This window comes from Littorina saxatilis, linkage group LG6 (genome assembly GCF_037325665.1).
Source record: "Littorina saxatilis isolate snail1 linkage group LG6, US_GU_Lsax_2.0, whole genome shotgun sequence".
Classification (NCBI taxonomy): Eukaryota; Metazoa; Mollusca; class Gastropoda; order Littorinimorpha; family Littorinidae; genus Littorina; species Littorina saxatilis.
Window position 1 is genome coordinate 52159970 of NC_090250.1, and position 16279 is coordinate 52176248.

Consider the following 16279-nt stretch of genomic DNA (forward strand, 5'->3'; position numbering starts at 1 on the left):
GCAAGTGAACAAAACACAAAAACCCTATAGAGACTCTGAACCAAATCCAGAGTCGAGGCGGAAGCCCCTGAGAATTTCAAGGATACCCCTACAGTAGACATCCGTGTAAATCGAATGTGAGAAAGCAAAGATGCCTTCTTGCCAGCCTTAAGAGGTCTGGGAACCAAGATTGCAAAGACCCGTCTGTGAGACCAAAAGGTCGCCGAACAGATCTATGAAAGAGCCCTGTGAAAGCGAGGGTATCGAGCCAAAGCTAAAATAGACAACAGCCAGCCTGAAGCTTTTCGTTTGGAAACAAACAAACCGCCAAGGCCTGCCTAACGCTTTCCCTTTTACCAAGAGCTTCTCTTAGAAGGAAAAACCCCGCGTGCATAGCAGCGGATTCAAAGAGATAACTTTCAAACGAGAAAGAGATCAAAGTCACGCCAAAAGAACAAAACTTTGAAGGCAGAGGCTTACTCCTAGGTAAAAGACGGCAAAGCAACATCCTTTGCATCTGCGTCCTGTAGGACCACAAAGATAGCCATACAGAACGTAACCGCCCAGGCGAGAGAAAATAAAAACAAGTACAAAAGAGCCCATCAAAAAGAAAAGATGAGACAATCTACCCGAGCTAGGAGACCTTGATCTTACAGACAGTTTCTCCTTGCTATCAAAAACCCAATGGATGTTTGCCAAACCCGAGGGCGGTTCCGTAGAACGCAAAAAGAGAACCTAAGTTCTTAGGCTTGGCGTTAACCGAAGCCTACAGAAAGCGCTCCGTGAGTGACACGCTACTTGAGCGTGCAACACAAGCCAAAGCACCCTCGCCACAGGTCACGCGTTGTCCACCAAGGAAGAGCCAAGTGGTGACAAAGAAGACTCGCTTGTGAAAACTTCCACAAGCACAAAGGATCCCGACGGAGGATCTAAGGGCTTGACACTCAAAGATTCTCCTCGGAAAGCTCAAAACAACTACGAACTGCCGCGAACAGCGACACAAGTGAAGTAAGAGCCTCCCTCCTGTTCAAAAGCATTATAATGATCATCGAAATGATGAGACCCAGTCACCCATCCCGATAAGGCTAAACTTGCCAACATCGGAAAATTTTCGAAAAAACAGAAAATTTCAAACGCCAGAATTCCATGACCAGATCTCCATCCACCTGTCCCAAGCCAGCTGGAAGACTGGAAGGGGAAGTGGATACAGCCTGTATAACAGCAAAGGAACCGCAGTAACGGAACCGGAAGCCAAAAGCTGAAAAGTGCCGACTACCAACGCAGTGTTAACAGTAGAAGGCTGTCCCATCCTGTAACCGGAAGATGCAGCCGCAAAAGCGGAAGCGAAACCGGCCGTGGATAAGTAAACATGAGAACCAACCGGTTGTATAGAAACACACCGGAAGATTCCATAGAACCTCGACCCATTACAGCTGCGAGCGCCACTGCCCTTGCTAACTTGAAATGGAACCTGAATACAGTGCTAATCGTTAATGCGGAAGCACCTACATCTGAACAGCCGTCAAGCACAACCGTGCAATCCGGAAGCTGCCTTCCTGTTTGACTCAAATTATCCAACAAGGAACCAGCCTTACTGCTCGCTTCCTGCCCCCCAGGAGGAAGCGGAAGTCAAAACTACAAGAAATATGCCATCTTCAGGGCAATGAACGACGATTCCCGGCCGCGGAAGTGAACCTACTGTTCCTCCGAACTCCGGAAGTCGTCGAACAAAGGCAGGGGTGGACGAGGCAAAAATATTCCTCAGCCACTCCTTCCTGTCAAGTCCTAAATGCCGTTTATCACTGCGCACATCACTGCGCTGGACACCTTGAACGGCAAGTTAAGCTGGGTGACATCCACCACCGTGGACACCTCTCCAAACATCACCTTCCTACTCGGTATCAAAGTTAGGAAGGTGACCCCCAGAGAGACTCGCATGGCCAATCCAAGAATCACCCAGCCCAACAACTTCCTGCCCCCAGGGCGGAAGCTTACGTTGCCCAGCCACGAAAATGCGTGCTACATTCCTCGCGCGAACGTACACCACTTTCACCGGAGAACCCGGCTACACGTGGCCATATGCCAACTCCAGGGCAATGGACAACGATCCCCGAAAGCTGAAGAGAACATCCTGTTCCTCCGAACTTCCAGAAGTCGGAACCGGAAAGAGGTAGAGTCAGTTACGCCCTGCTCTCAACCACCCCTTCCGGTCAAAACTTAAATGCCGTTTTCCGCCGACCACGTCACTGCGCTGGACAACTTGAACGGCAAGTTAAGCTGGGTGTCATCCATCCCATGAACGCACCCTCGTTAACCTTCCTGCTCGCCATCGTAGTCAGGTAGGTGACCCTAGAATGACACCCATGGTCAGCCCCAGAGTCACCAATAACTTAAATGCCATTTCCGTTAGCCCACGTCACTGCGCTGGACAACTAAAACGGCAAGAAAGCTGGGTGTCGTTAGCCTTCCTGCTCGCCATCGAGTCAGGTAGGCCACCGCGGCCTATTCAGTCACACCGCCCTGCTGGAAACCAGACGCAGGAGGTTGACCTACAGACGGACACCCGCGGTCCGTCTCTCAAGGCTGGGAATCCTCTACCACTGAGGCATCCCCGTCATCCGCCCTAACCTACGACTCGAGATCAAGCTCAGAGCCAGAAGGCAGAACATCAGACAGTTTATCGTCGGCAGAACCGACCACTTCCTGCCCCCAGGGCGGAAGAGGACTAAAACGGTCCCCGATATTCTCATAAAGAGACGTACGGAGGCGTTCGTCCTTTCGCTGCTCATAAGAACTCTCACGACATCCATCGCCAGAGAGAGCCCCCTGAGCTCGCACACCGGCAAGCGGTGTAGACATACCTTGTACTGGTGTCACATTCGGGAGAGACACCAAGTCGGTACCCCCATCCTGCGAAGCATGGACATCCGCCCGAGTCACAGTCGCCGAAGGCTTAGCGGAAGTCGAAGCCGGAACTGCAGGCGACCGCCGGATCTTGGCTAAGGAAAAAAAACATCAGAAACACCCGACGGAAGCGCACACAATTCCTCCCGAGTGGAAGATAATCCAGACGCTAATGACGAAAACTTGAGAGCTCAGCGTCAACAATAAAGAAGCAACGTCGGCTGGCGCTAACCCAGGGCAGCCAGGCGAAACAGAAGCAGAAGAAGCTACACCAGAACGACTACTCTTGTCAGAAAGTAAACAAGTCTGACCGGAAGATTGTTCGTACGTCTGCTAACACGGGAGACTTAACAGAAGTTGACTCAGATGACACAGACGCGGACTTCCCTGCGCCCTTATCTCTCCTTGAGCTTCTTTTCGGAGGCGTAACGTCAGCTACCTGCCTCGAACTAGGCTTCCGTTTAGCGCTATCAACAAGCGAAGCCTCCGCCATAGCAAACAACTCACGAAAAATTTCACAGAAAACAATTTCAGAAAAATTTCACAAGTACACACGAGCGACGAAAACGTCGCTAAAGTTACAACAAAAACGGAAAGATCTCACCACACAGCATAGGTACAGGTGTAAAGTAAAGGCGGCGACCAAGGGGAGAAGCCAAAGCAAAAGACTCTGGCGAAAAGCTGAAAACAGCAGGAGCGTACATCAGGAGCGTCCTACCCAGTTGAACCGCTGAGAGAGAATGATACAAATGGCGGCGTATGCGCACGCATACGGATGTTGGACCGGACATCGGTCTGATATTATGGGATGGATCACTCTTTTTTAGGGTGGTCTCCCTTGTTACCAAGGGGAACGTGTACAGCGTTACCAGCACTGAACTAGAGTTAATTGCTATATGTGAGTTGGGTAATAATATGTAATTTAATCAAAAAATTGCTCCAGGGGCTTGCAACGTAGTACAATATATGACCTTACTGGGAGAATGCAAGTTTCCAGTACAAAGGACTTAACATTTCTTACATACTGCTTGACTAAAATCTTTACAAACATTGACTATATTCTATACAAGAAACACTTAACAAGAGTAAAAGGAGAAACAGAATCCGTTAGTCGCCTCTTACGACATGCTGGGGAGCATCGGGTAAATTCTTCCCCCTAACCCGCGGGGGTTAATCACATTTGTTCCTGATTTGGTTTTTTAAACTAGAAGAAAAGAAAAAGAAAGATGTGCATGAATTACAGCTGCCAGGCATACAGCCTTGAAGAACATTGCAGCTTTACTTTGCAGTGTAACTCTCATCCCATAACTTCACCCACGCACATAACCGTTCTGTATCTTTCACAACTGTTTGTCACTGCCCATAGCTAGGCATTCAGTAATATACATCTCATGATCACATAATGGGTTATTATGCTTCTCATGATTATACATTCATCACAATTTCAACAACTGAATCAAATCAAGCTTTTGACACTAACCGCAAACAGTCTGTTTCTTATACAACCACTTCAATCAGACACAAACGGTGGGAAAAAGGTGTGTGTTGAGGGGGGGGGTGAAGGGGAACAGAGGGAGAGAGGCTAAAGGTAGTAAAATGCCTTACCAAGCTGCAGTGATATCAGTCACTTTAATTTGCTCACCACTGAGTTGAACAAGAAAACAGTAGAATAAAATTAAGGCAGAAGAATTTCCCGATAATTTAACACATATCGTTCATTATATTTACATATGCTCCTGGACCACATTCTCTTCATACAACACAAAAATATGTGAACCAAAAATTAAAACAGAATATCCTCAACAACACTTACAGTAAGTTACACTTGATCTAAGCCCAAAACATTTACTTCATTGGTAGAATATGCTTGTGAATCAAAACAAGTCAGTGAGATCAAGAATCCCCAGCTGTAAAAATTACACATAATAATTATTATATACCAGCATTGGTACACAAAAACAGACATCAGCAACACTAGGCAAGTGGAAAAGCATATATATCAAACAATCCTGCATTAACCATCCAAACAAGGATGTGCTCTAAAAGGCATAATCTCAAAGCCTCAAACAAAACAGCTGTATATCTCTTTTTGCCTCCCTCATTTTGTACTTAAAAAATGGCACGAAAAATAATAGTAATCTTTGCTAACATACAGTATTCACACCAATACAAACATGTTGCATCACATTTCAATGCATTCTACAAAACAGTAACCCAACACAGAGCAGATACAGAAATTATGCGAGAAAATGGAATATAAACACATTCAACGGAGTCGGTGACAAACAACATCTGAGTTGTGCACTAATGTGCAAAATGTAAATGGGTAAACGTGTATGGCAATTCATATAAAAGTCAGGGAAAGTTAACACTGAGATTGCTGGGTTTAGGTCTGTACTATCACTCATTCAGTCTAGTTCCTCACAATAAACTCATTTGATCCTGTGTCTGAATCATGTTCAAAATGTGCACAACAAAAGATCCTGCTTGTCTCTATTCCTCCTCATCAAAATAATTTTACTTCTACTTCTTCTTCGTTCACAGGCTGAAACTCCCACGGTTTTTACGTGTATAACTGTTTTTACACCACCATTCAGGTAGCCATACGCCGCTTACAGGGGATGCATGCTTGGTATTTTAGTGTTACTATAACCCACGGAACTCTGACATGCATTACAGGATATTTTCTGTGCGCACTGGATCTTTTGCTTGCGTGCAGACATGAAGGAGGATAAGGCACTAGCAGGTCAGCTCATAAGGTGACCTGGGAGATCGGGGAAAATCTCCATCCTTAACCCACCAGGCGCGGCCGGGTTATGAACCAAAGACCTGTTTTGGAGGTCGGCGTCTTATCCAATAAGCCATTACGCCCGTCAAAAAAAAACAGGAAAAAAAGATCAAGATACTGTACATCTAAAAATATCCTTCAGTTTCACCATGCCACTCAACCATCCACCCCAACATTTTTTCTTTTCTTCAAGAATGTTCAGAAAGTTAAATAATCTAAAACACTAGTTTAACCTCTTGAGGTAACAGTGCAACACAGGCATTGTGACAAATTCTCTTGCTCACAAAAATGCCAAGGAATGATAAACTAAATGCCCCAAAAGACCCTAAGCTATTGATGAATAAATAGTTATGATACAGTAACCCTGGGAGGAAATGCTTTTTGTGTACTGTCAAAACTTGTACATATTTCAAAAACGGCACTTCAATGCAACACAGACAGAGCATACTGAACACTTCTGACCACTCCCGCAGACAATCCTACACAATCTTAGTTTATCTTGGCACGTGCGCACGCACACACACACACACACACACACACACACACACACACACACTTCCTCTCTCAGTCAAATTCCTGCAGACATGAAGTCCCACATTTCCATAACAAGGTCTCCAGTCTGTACACCACATCAACCTGTTTGGTTCTGAAATTCTTGACTGGCAATTTGCTTGCTTGTTTGCTGGCTGGAAATATATCAGCGATGGATTGGTCGGCCATTCTAATCCCACTCGAGCTCGTCCGGGTTGTCTTCTGTTACCACCAAGAAGAATTTCTGCAGGAATAGGTTGACTGCATCTGCACATCAGACAAAGAGCAACACTGAAATATGCCAAAGGAAGACAACCTCCACTGCTGCCATTGCAATTTTCCATCATAAAAAGAAAAAAACAAAACAAAAACAAGTACGCTGAGATGTGACTAACCATTCAGTCAACTGATTGCACTGAAATACGGTCGGTTCTCTCTAAGTTCTAACTTTCTTTATGATAGACAAGCGGGAGAGAGAGAGAAGGAGAGACACACACAGAAAACAAAGAAAGAGAGACAGAAGGTAAGATAGACAGACAGACAGACAGACAGAGACACAGACAGAGAGACAGACAGACAGAGAGAGAGAAAGTAAGACAGACAGACAGACAGACAGACAGACAGACGCCAGAAGATAATTTAAGAAAGACATTCTTTTCAAAATCTCACCATGGTTGAAAAAGAACGTCGCAAGGTGACGCCATGATCTATTGTGTTGTATTTATTACTCGGCTGCACAGAGCTTGGAAGTGGAAAGTTTGAAGTATAATTTCCATTCAACGAATTTCTTCAATTTGAGCATATGTTCAACACCAAACACCATAAAACTACATGTACCGTATATACCGTACTTTCCGGGTCATAAGGCGCGACTTTTTTCCTCGAGTTCGACCCCTGCGTCTTGTATAACGAAGCGCCTAATCCGTGTATGAAATACGAACAAAATCAAAGAGACCGCTTGAGTACCAGTCAAACAACTTGTGATAATGCATGTTTCAGCTACTAGGTACTGCCCTGCCTTTGATCTGGCCGCACACACAGATTTCCACTCTGTTAAACTCGGTCACTGACCGGTCACTGACCCCGGTGCAGGAAGTGTTTCCTCTCTCAGATATGACAGGGGAACCACCTCTCATAGCAAAAACTGGGTCATTGACCCCTGGGAAGAAGGTCGTGTCTATAAACAAGGCCACCCAGCTATCACAATGCCTTTGATCTGGCCGCACACACAGAGCACACATATTTTCACTCAGTTAAAGTCGGTCACTGACCCCGGTGCAGGAAGTGTTTCCTCTCTCAGATATGACAGAGAAACCACCTCTCATGGCAAAAACTGGGTCATTTTGGTGCGCCCTATCGGCCCCCTGCGTCCAATGGGTGACTGGATTACAATTTTTTTTAAAAAGAAGGGGGTGCGTCTTGTATAACGAAGCGCCTTGTCACCCGGAAAGTGCGGTACTTTCGGAATCAGAAAATGATAAAAAATAGACGAAAGTTAATATTAAGTGTCTTGTTCCACAAATAAAGAAAGTGGTTATTTAATGGGGTTCTTTCATTTGTAAGCCCATTTTTCAGTAAAATACAAGAAAACTATATATATTTGAATACAGGAGGCAATAGGGAACACAATGATAACACTTTTCGGTTTCAAATTCCAATTTATACAAAAAGTGACACATTTTGAATGAAAAGTTCATTGAGGAAGTTTTAAGGTACCTAGCTGAAATGTAATCCCATAGTCCGGACTAGGTCAAAAATTGTGTGACAAAACCTTCAATCAAATCAATAAAAAAAAAAATTGGGACCGTGACAGAGTGCCACCTCAACTTTTGCAAACGGGAAAATATGATGTCGTGAAATAGCTATACGGGGAAAACGCCGTGAGGAAATGCCACCATAAATGTATGCATCAATTTTCATGAACATCCGTTGGATAGTTTTTGAGAACTGCTTGTCTCACACACGCACACACACATCGGGAGACAAACCTCGCTCTCCACCCTCGTTAAAACATTCAGTCATTACTTGACTGAATGTAAAAAAGCCAGAAAACCTTTGAACAAGTATTGTGGAGTTTGGTGCAATCTCAAGACTGTTCTCTGGAGCTCTGAAAAGGCTGAAATTCTGCCAAACATAGGGGAAACATCATGCTTGCACGGACTCAGGGATTGGCTTGGGTTTTGTCCACTAGAGGTCCATTGACTGACTCGGCCATGAATCAGACAGTCATTTTGCAAACCAATCAGTCAAGAAAAAAAACTTTCCTTCCACCACGGGACTGCCGCAATTGTGCATTACGGCAGTGAGGAGAAACTTCTGAAAGTTGTTTACAATGTACAAATGAAAGGAAAATTCAATTCATTTCTTCATTTTTGGCTCACGTAAGTGTAGCCTATGCGATCGTAACTTTGTCTGTCTGTGCGTTTGTGCGTTTGTGCGTGTGTGTGTGCGTGTGTGTGTGTGTTTGTGCGTGTGTATGTCTGTGGTAGAAACTTTAACATTTCCGAGTCTATGTGTGAGTGGTTATCCAAGACTATGGATAAAGCTCGCATAAGATTACGTCACGGTCAAAAGTGTTTGACGTCAATTAATGCATCATGACGGCATGCCTCCCTGTAGTCTTTCTCTCTCGCGTGGTGTGTGTGGTCTCGGTCATTGTTATTTTGAGCGGGCCGAGACTATTTGGCAGTCGTGTCCCTGTAAGTAGGCTACATGCAGACAGACAGATCTAGATCTAGTGTCTCTCTTTCTTGCACAGTGTCACCTAAGCTTACTGTGTGTGTGGGTGTGTATGTGTGACGGAGTGATTGAGTTTGTGTTACTGTTTGTCTATTTCTTACGTGAGCCTTGAAGGCTTCGCCTCTTGTCTTGTTTATTTTCCAATGGTCTTACATTAAGAGGAATAAAAGGTCTGAGGACACAATAACCATAATTATTTCAATTAAGTAAGGAAAGGGGGGGGGGGGGGGGGGGAGAACAAAACAGCAGACAAAAATAAGACGAGCTGACTGACTCTGCTGCATGTCTATCGGTCAGTTGTCGGATTGAGACCCATGTGTGTTGGTCTTTTCCGAATTTAACATGGCAAAAGACCGATGACCGACGCCCAAGCCAATCCCTGCTGACTTCAGGAACTTGAAACAGGAACTATCCAATCATGACTGAAAACGCCAATGTTCAGATTGCTGCGGAAAAGAAAATCATAGTCCGGGAAATACTAAATTCAACTTGTAATTATTTGGAGAGAAGAGTTTGACTGGGTTTATAAAAAGCCGAACAACAACAGACTTAACACATCAAACCTACAAACATCCTCCAGAGTATGTATGCCTATATGGTTGGGTGATTGAAAACGGTCATACCTGTAATTTGGATGAAGCAGTCACCTTTCTCTGTGTTCAGCTCAGATTCCCACAACAAAAATAACAATAACAAATCTACAAAACGTAAATTGATGAAATGATGGAAAATGTTCTCACTGATTTTCGATTGTAAAGACTTTGGTTTGTTCTGCCACCGGTTTCCAAAGAGGTAGAGTATTGATCCCACGGCCAGTATCAACAGAGCTGTCAGGGATTCGCTGACTTTTTGGTAAAACGTCAATCCAACAATGGCCAAACTGACAAGGCACAGAACAGCAGGCAAGGCGATGGGAACCTGAAACATAAATATTCCAGGCATAATACTTATGAAGTAAACACCCCTCATCATATCCCACCACAGGTGTTTGGAAGACATTAAAAACTATCACAACGGGACAAGGAACAGGTGTAAAGACGAGAAGAAAAATAAATAAATAAATAAAAATTATCACATGACCAATGTTGTTCTTACGCCTTTGGCCTTCTGTCACTGACGCAAACTTTTTGTGTGGATCTGACGCACTGTTCTCACCGCTTGCTGGTTGGCCATCTGATCGTCATGACATGAAGGAGATCTCCTGACAGAACACATTTCTGGTAGCCAGATCATTTGGACCTATACATATGTTCAGTCCAGGTGCAGATAGGTATTTTTCTTATGAGCGTGACGATAAGTAAGTCAGAGGTGAATCAGAAACAAATCATCTGCTGCTCTAGCTCCATAGACATAGAAAGAAATGATAATGTTCTGATTTGCAGGCAGCCATACTTTCTTTATTTGGTGTTTAACGTCGTTTTCAACCACGAAGGTTATATCGCGACGGGGAAAGGGGGAGAGGGGATAGAGCCACTTGTCAATTGTTTCTTGTTCACAAAAGCACTAATCAAAAATTTGCTCCAGGGGCCCGCAACGCAGGCAGCCATACATCGCTCATTATAAAGACTCTTCTGACTACTCAGGTGTGTCAATAAAAATAGCTTCTACCATTTAAAACAAAAATGATGCTCAGTGTGCTCACCTTTATGGGCCGATGTAGGTCGGGCTCTGTGTACCTGAGGTAGACCTGTCCCGCAAACACCATGGTCAGTACGGTTGCAAAGCCCAAGCCTTCCATCTCTATCAGGTACCAGATGTCTCCCGACGTTTGGAAACACAGCGTCAGTGAAAGCTGAAACATAGCGCTTAAAATATAATAACAAAGAGAGTTATGCATTTTAAAATGTTAACACCGTTTTAGCCTGTCTTTTACTGGGTGAAGTCAACTACGCAAAGTATACTTGGCGAAGCTGGCCGCACAAAACTTTAGCACAGAGCTTTTGGTCAAAATGACTTTGCGAAGTCGACTTCGGACTCAATTAAGGAATGCCTTTAGTGAGAGTTATGCGGAAACAGTCTCCTGGCACATGAGAAAATAAGAAGCATTGAAGCATAAAAAAGACTGTTATTCTCATCCTTTGTTATCAGATCTTGTCATCAGGTTTTTACTTTACCGACTCTATTTCTAACTCAACTTATCTTTCAATGTTAAAAGCTAGTTTCACTTGCTTTCAGTCAAGCAAAGAACAAAAATCTCACATATTCCGTGGTACCTCCAATCCATATACAAACACCAACTATGATAATATTCCCCAACTCATTTTTGGCTCACGAAGTGTAGCCTATGCGATCGTAACTTTGTCTGTCTGTGCGTTTGTGCGTGTGTGTGTGTGTGTGTGTGTGTGTGTGTGCGTGCGTGTGTGTGTGTCTGTGGTAGAAACTTTAACATTTCCGAGTCTATGTGTGAGTGGTTATCCAAGACTATGGATAAAGCTCGCATAAGATTACGTCACGGTCAAAAGTGTTTGACGTCAATTAATGCATCATGACGGCATGCCTCCCTGTAGTCTTTCTCTCTCGCGTGGTGTGTGTGGTCTCGGTCATTGTTATTTTGAGCGGGCCGAGACTATTTGGCAGTCGTGTCCCTGTAAGTAGGCTACATGCAGACAGACAGATCTAGATCTAGTGTCTCTCTTTCTTGCACAGTGTCACCTAAGCTTACTGTGTGTGTGGGTGTGTATGTGTGACGGAGTGATTGAGTTTGTGTTACTGTTTGTCTATTTCTTACGTGAGCCTTGAAGGCTTCGCCTCTTGTTCATAATCAAATTGTGAAGGAGGAACATGGACTACTGCACTTACAATGACAAAGAGGGAGGTGGTGGGTGTCAAGAAGGTGCACTGGATCATGGACATGAAGAGAGGCATGTGGTCGTTCTGGGCTCCAATGAAAAACAACCTGAAACAGGTAGTACATCACACGTTCAGACGTCATCACTTTTGGCACAAATCACGCTGGTTGACAGAGGGAAAGAGGGATGGGCGCACAAATTCGCCGCTGGCGTGCTCAAGGTTAACTTTGGTGCAAGCCCGAATTCATACTTGTTACAAAATACAGGTTTGTGAAATAGATGGTATAATGGCTCACTCTGTGTATGCATAGAAACACAACAGTAATCCACACCTTTTCTTTGACGCATATGATGATGACAGAACTAACACCGACTTCACCTGGTATTTGTTGTATGTGTGTTTTTATTATTACTTTTTACTTTGTTTCCTCCCCACTATTCAATCAATCAATCAATCAATGAGTCTTATATCGCGCATATTCCGTGGGTACAGTTCTAGGCGCTCTGCAGTGATGCCGTGTGAGATGAAATTTTATACGGCCAGTAGATTGCAGCCATTTCGGCGCATATTTACCTTTCACGGCCTATTATTCCAAGTCACACGGGTATAGGTAGACAATTATTAACTGTGCCTAAGCAATTTTGCCAGGAAAGACCCTTTTGTCAATCGTGGGATCTTTAACGTGCACACCCAATGTAGTGTACACGGGGGGAGGTTCGGACACCGAAGAGAGTCTGCACACACAAAGTTGACTCTGTGAAATAAATTTCCGCCGAACCTGGGATCGAACTCACGCTGACAGCGGCCAACTGAATACAAATCCAGCGCGCTACCAACTGAGCTATATCCCCGCCCGGGTAGCTTACTTTCCCTAGAAGGGTGCCTGAGCTATGCCTCACTTTTACCATCTATTTTGCACCCTTCTCAAAGTGAAGCTGAATCACCTGTCTCAAAATGAAACAGAAGCGCCCTTCTCAAAGTGAAACAGAAGCACCCATCTCAAATTGAAACAGAAACACCCTTCTCAAAGTGAAACTGAAGCACAAATCTTAAAGTGAAACAGAAGCACCCTTCTCAATGTGAAACAGAATCACCCTTCTCAAAGTGAAACAGAATCACCCTTCTCAAAGTGAAACAGAATCACCCTTCTCAAAGTGAAACAGAATCACCCTTCTCAAAGTGAAACAGAATCACCCTTCTCAAAGTGAAACAGAATTGTCCTTCATAAAGTGACAGAGAAGAGCTGAAGTTACCTGGACATGGATAGGATGGTGCCGTTGATTGTGCCCAAGACAGAGATTGCGATGAGGATAGGCATCAGCCATTGCATCATGCCCATTGTCTGCTCGGCAAAAGTCTGCAACAAGATAAAATGCATACAATTCATTGTAACTTCAATAACATCCATACATCTCGACTCAAGTGTCAGAATTAAAAGCATTCTTATTGCAGATTCAGCTGCTCATGAAAAAAATCTGAAAAGAAAATGTAAAAACCATTATAAACACACATACAGTAGTACCTGCCATATCCGGTCACCCATTAGTCATTGCAAAGGTGACCGCAAATATCAGGTGGCCGTTCATTACACTTTTACAGGCCCCCTCCTCCTCCAAGAAAACCAAAAAAACACGATCAAGTTTTCATGAAGAAAAGAAAGCGATCATCCACGAGCCGCCGATTCATTGTCTCTGTTAGTTTTGCTTTCGTTTATACATCTTAATTATTTGCGTGTTTAACTCGATCGTCCTGGCTAAGCTATTGTTTCGTATGTTTCTATGTGTGTTGTTTGGATTATTATATATGTATTTGAGTGTCAGATAAACAAGTGTTTCAAACTCACATCAGCTGTGATCGATCCAGAAGTGACTGCCGTAAATGTACATGTATGCGCATGTCTGTATTTACAGTTTGCGCATGCGTAAGTATTCATGTCGTCTGCTCGTGCTGTGCCGTCTGTGCACACAACACACACACACACACACACACACACCACAGGCGCTCGCCCGCGAAAGTGACAAGTGGCCGTTAAGTGGCCGCTCCTGTCGAGTAAGAGGGGCACCTTAGGGCAAAAATCAGTGACCGTTGACCGCGTCAGACAGGTTAACGGCCATTAAGAGTCAATTATAGAAGGAAAACTCATTAGTCATGGGAAAGCTGGCCGCTCCGGGTAGGTTCACGCCCACGAAAGGGCCGGAAATGGAAGGGACTACTGTACCTAAAATAAGATTTTTTTAAACAAAACAAAGCAAATAAAGAATCACACGTTTTTCTTTTGTTTTTGGTATGCTCATTGTCCTGGGGGGCCTAAAGGAAATTTGAGGTGATATCCCTGTGACAAAGTCTCGCTACCCAGTCTTTGTTTTCCCTGAATTATCTGCTCTTGTTTTCCAAGTTTTGAAACTTCCCTTGAGCTGGGGATCTTTATCCTGTACATGCGTGCAATATGCTGATGTTTGTAAACCACCTCTCACTGCAAATAGCTAAAAGAGACAAAAAAGATCAAGAACATACACACATTATTTGTTTTAAAATGAGTACAGGAAAGATATATAAAAAGGCTGAAACAGAAAACCAACAACAAAAGGCTGGCTTGACCGGAGGTAGACTGGGTACTTACAACAGCAACAGCTGCGGACTGAGTCATCAACTGTGGGGAGAGAACGCCCAGGTACGCTACGTTGGCAACCAGGTAAACGAGGATGACTGTGATCATGGAGATCATGATGGCACGTGGCAAGTTTCTGCACAAACACAACACATACAACATGAGCCAAGATGACTGTGATCATGGAGATCATGATGGCACGTGGCAAGTTTCTGCACAAACACAGTTAACACATACAACATGAGCCAAGATGACTGTGATCATGGAGATCATGATGGCACGTGGCAAGTTTCTGCACAAACACAACACAAACAACATGAGCCAAGATGACTGTGATCATGGAGATCATGATGGCACGTGGCAAGTTTCTGCACAAACACAACACATACAACATGAGCCAAGATGACTGTGATCATGGAGATCATGATGGCACGTGGCAAGTTTCTGCACAAACACAACACATACAACATGAGCCAAATATGCAAAGATGAACCAGAAAATATAGCTGTCAACTATTTGCTATGATCATGGAGATTATGGTACACAGCATGTTTCTGCACAAACACAACAGGGTCCCCCTGGAACACACACACACACACAAACACACACACCGTGAGTCAAATGCATATGCTGGTTTCAAAAGCCTTGTGGGAAGCTAGCATCGATTTGGCTGTGATGACATATTTGGGGCAAATATCCGTCAAATTAACATGTAGACACATGAGCCATATATATACTGTATATATGTATTGATGATCTTACAACTGCAGTCTTTCCTCCATTTTCTTTTCAAACCTTGTTCGTTCCGTGTTGCGTCTGCTTTTTGTTGCCTTTTGTGTTGGGGGTTTTCCCTGATGAAGCTTTCATAAGCGAAAATTCGTATCGTCTTGTGCTGTTCTTGTATCGGTGAGTACAAAAATCCTTTGTTTTTTAATAATAATTCTGGTCAGAAGGATGATTATGGTAATTCATGACGGATGTATCACACTTCACTTAGAATGTGTGTCAAGCATTTAGCGCTATTTTTAATCACAACATAGCTGATCAATGACGACATTTATAATAGAAAGAAAACAATGAATATACGTTATTTGCGTGTTTGACCAAAATATGACATTTTACACAGATCGAGACAGTCATTGTTCTCCGAGACCGCGATAGCGGTCGAGGTGAACAATGACTGTCGAGATCTGTGTAAAATGTCATATTTTGGTCAAAAACGCAAATAACATTTATGTATCGATCGAATTCCTTTCAGGTACTATGACTTTGTTGTTGTTTTGACGATTGAACGAGCCCGGGCACACACACATGCAATCAAACACATAAGCTTCATATTTGGGCGTTTCAGGTTGACCGAAACTTCAAAGGAACTACAAAACACACGTCATGTACTGACTTTGTTGTTGTTTTGACATTGAACAGCACACACACATGCAATCAAACACATGACGTGTGTTTTGTAGTTCCTTTAAAGTTTCGGTCAACCTGAAACGCCCAATTATAAAGTTTTGTAGGCCTCTGACGTCACATGACTCAAAGAAGGGAAATCCAATCTCCAATCGATACATTACCAAATATCTAAAAGCAAAAACTCACTTGTGGGGTTCCACCAACTCCTCAGTCAAGAAGTTCAAGTAACTCCTGCAAACACAGATATTCACAATGAAATATATTTAACTTTCAGTATTCTTTTCTATTTCTTAGGTCAGCTTTTGCTGAGGCAAGACATTTACACTGAGGAAATGAACAAGAATTGATATCAACAGAGCGGTAACGTTGCCATGAAAAATACCCATATATTTAAATTGTAATTAGCAATAGTATTTTAACAAGAATCATTTCTCCCCTTGTCACATAAAAAGTTTGAAACACACTAAGTACCATCACACACACACACACACACACACACACACACACACACACACACACACACACAC

At 43.6% G+C, this 16279-nt stretch overlaps 1 protein-coding gene across 1 annotated transcript in view; it reads right to left on the reverse strand.

The window, feature by feature from the left end:
* Positions 1-429: 429 nt before the first annotated feature.
* The window catches only part of LOC138969517 (large neutral amino acids transporter small subunit 1-like), a 43971-nt gene continuing 28121 nt past the window's right edge, over positions 430-16279 (reverse strand). The window contains exons 5-11 of the mRNA XM_070342333.1: positions 15939-15983; positions 14352-14475; positions 12985-13088; positions 11741-11837; positions 10584-10733; positions 9682-9859; positions 430-6469 (exon numbers count right to left, since the gene is read on the reverse strand). Of these exons, the coding sequence (XP_070198434.1) occupies positions 6393-6469; positions 9682-9859; positions 10584-10733; positions 11741-11837; positions 12985-13088; positions 14352-14475; positions 15939-15983 (775 nt within the window). The 3' untranslated portion in view covers positions 430-6392. The remainder of the gene's footprint in view (positions 6470-9681; positions 9860-10583; positions 10734-11740; positions 11838-12984; positions 13089-14351; positions 14476-15938; positions 15984-16279) is intronic.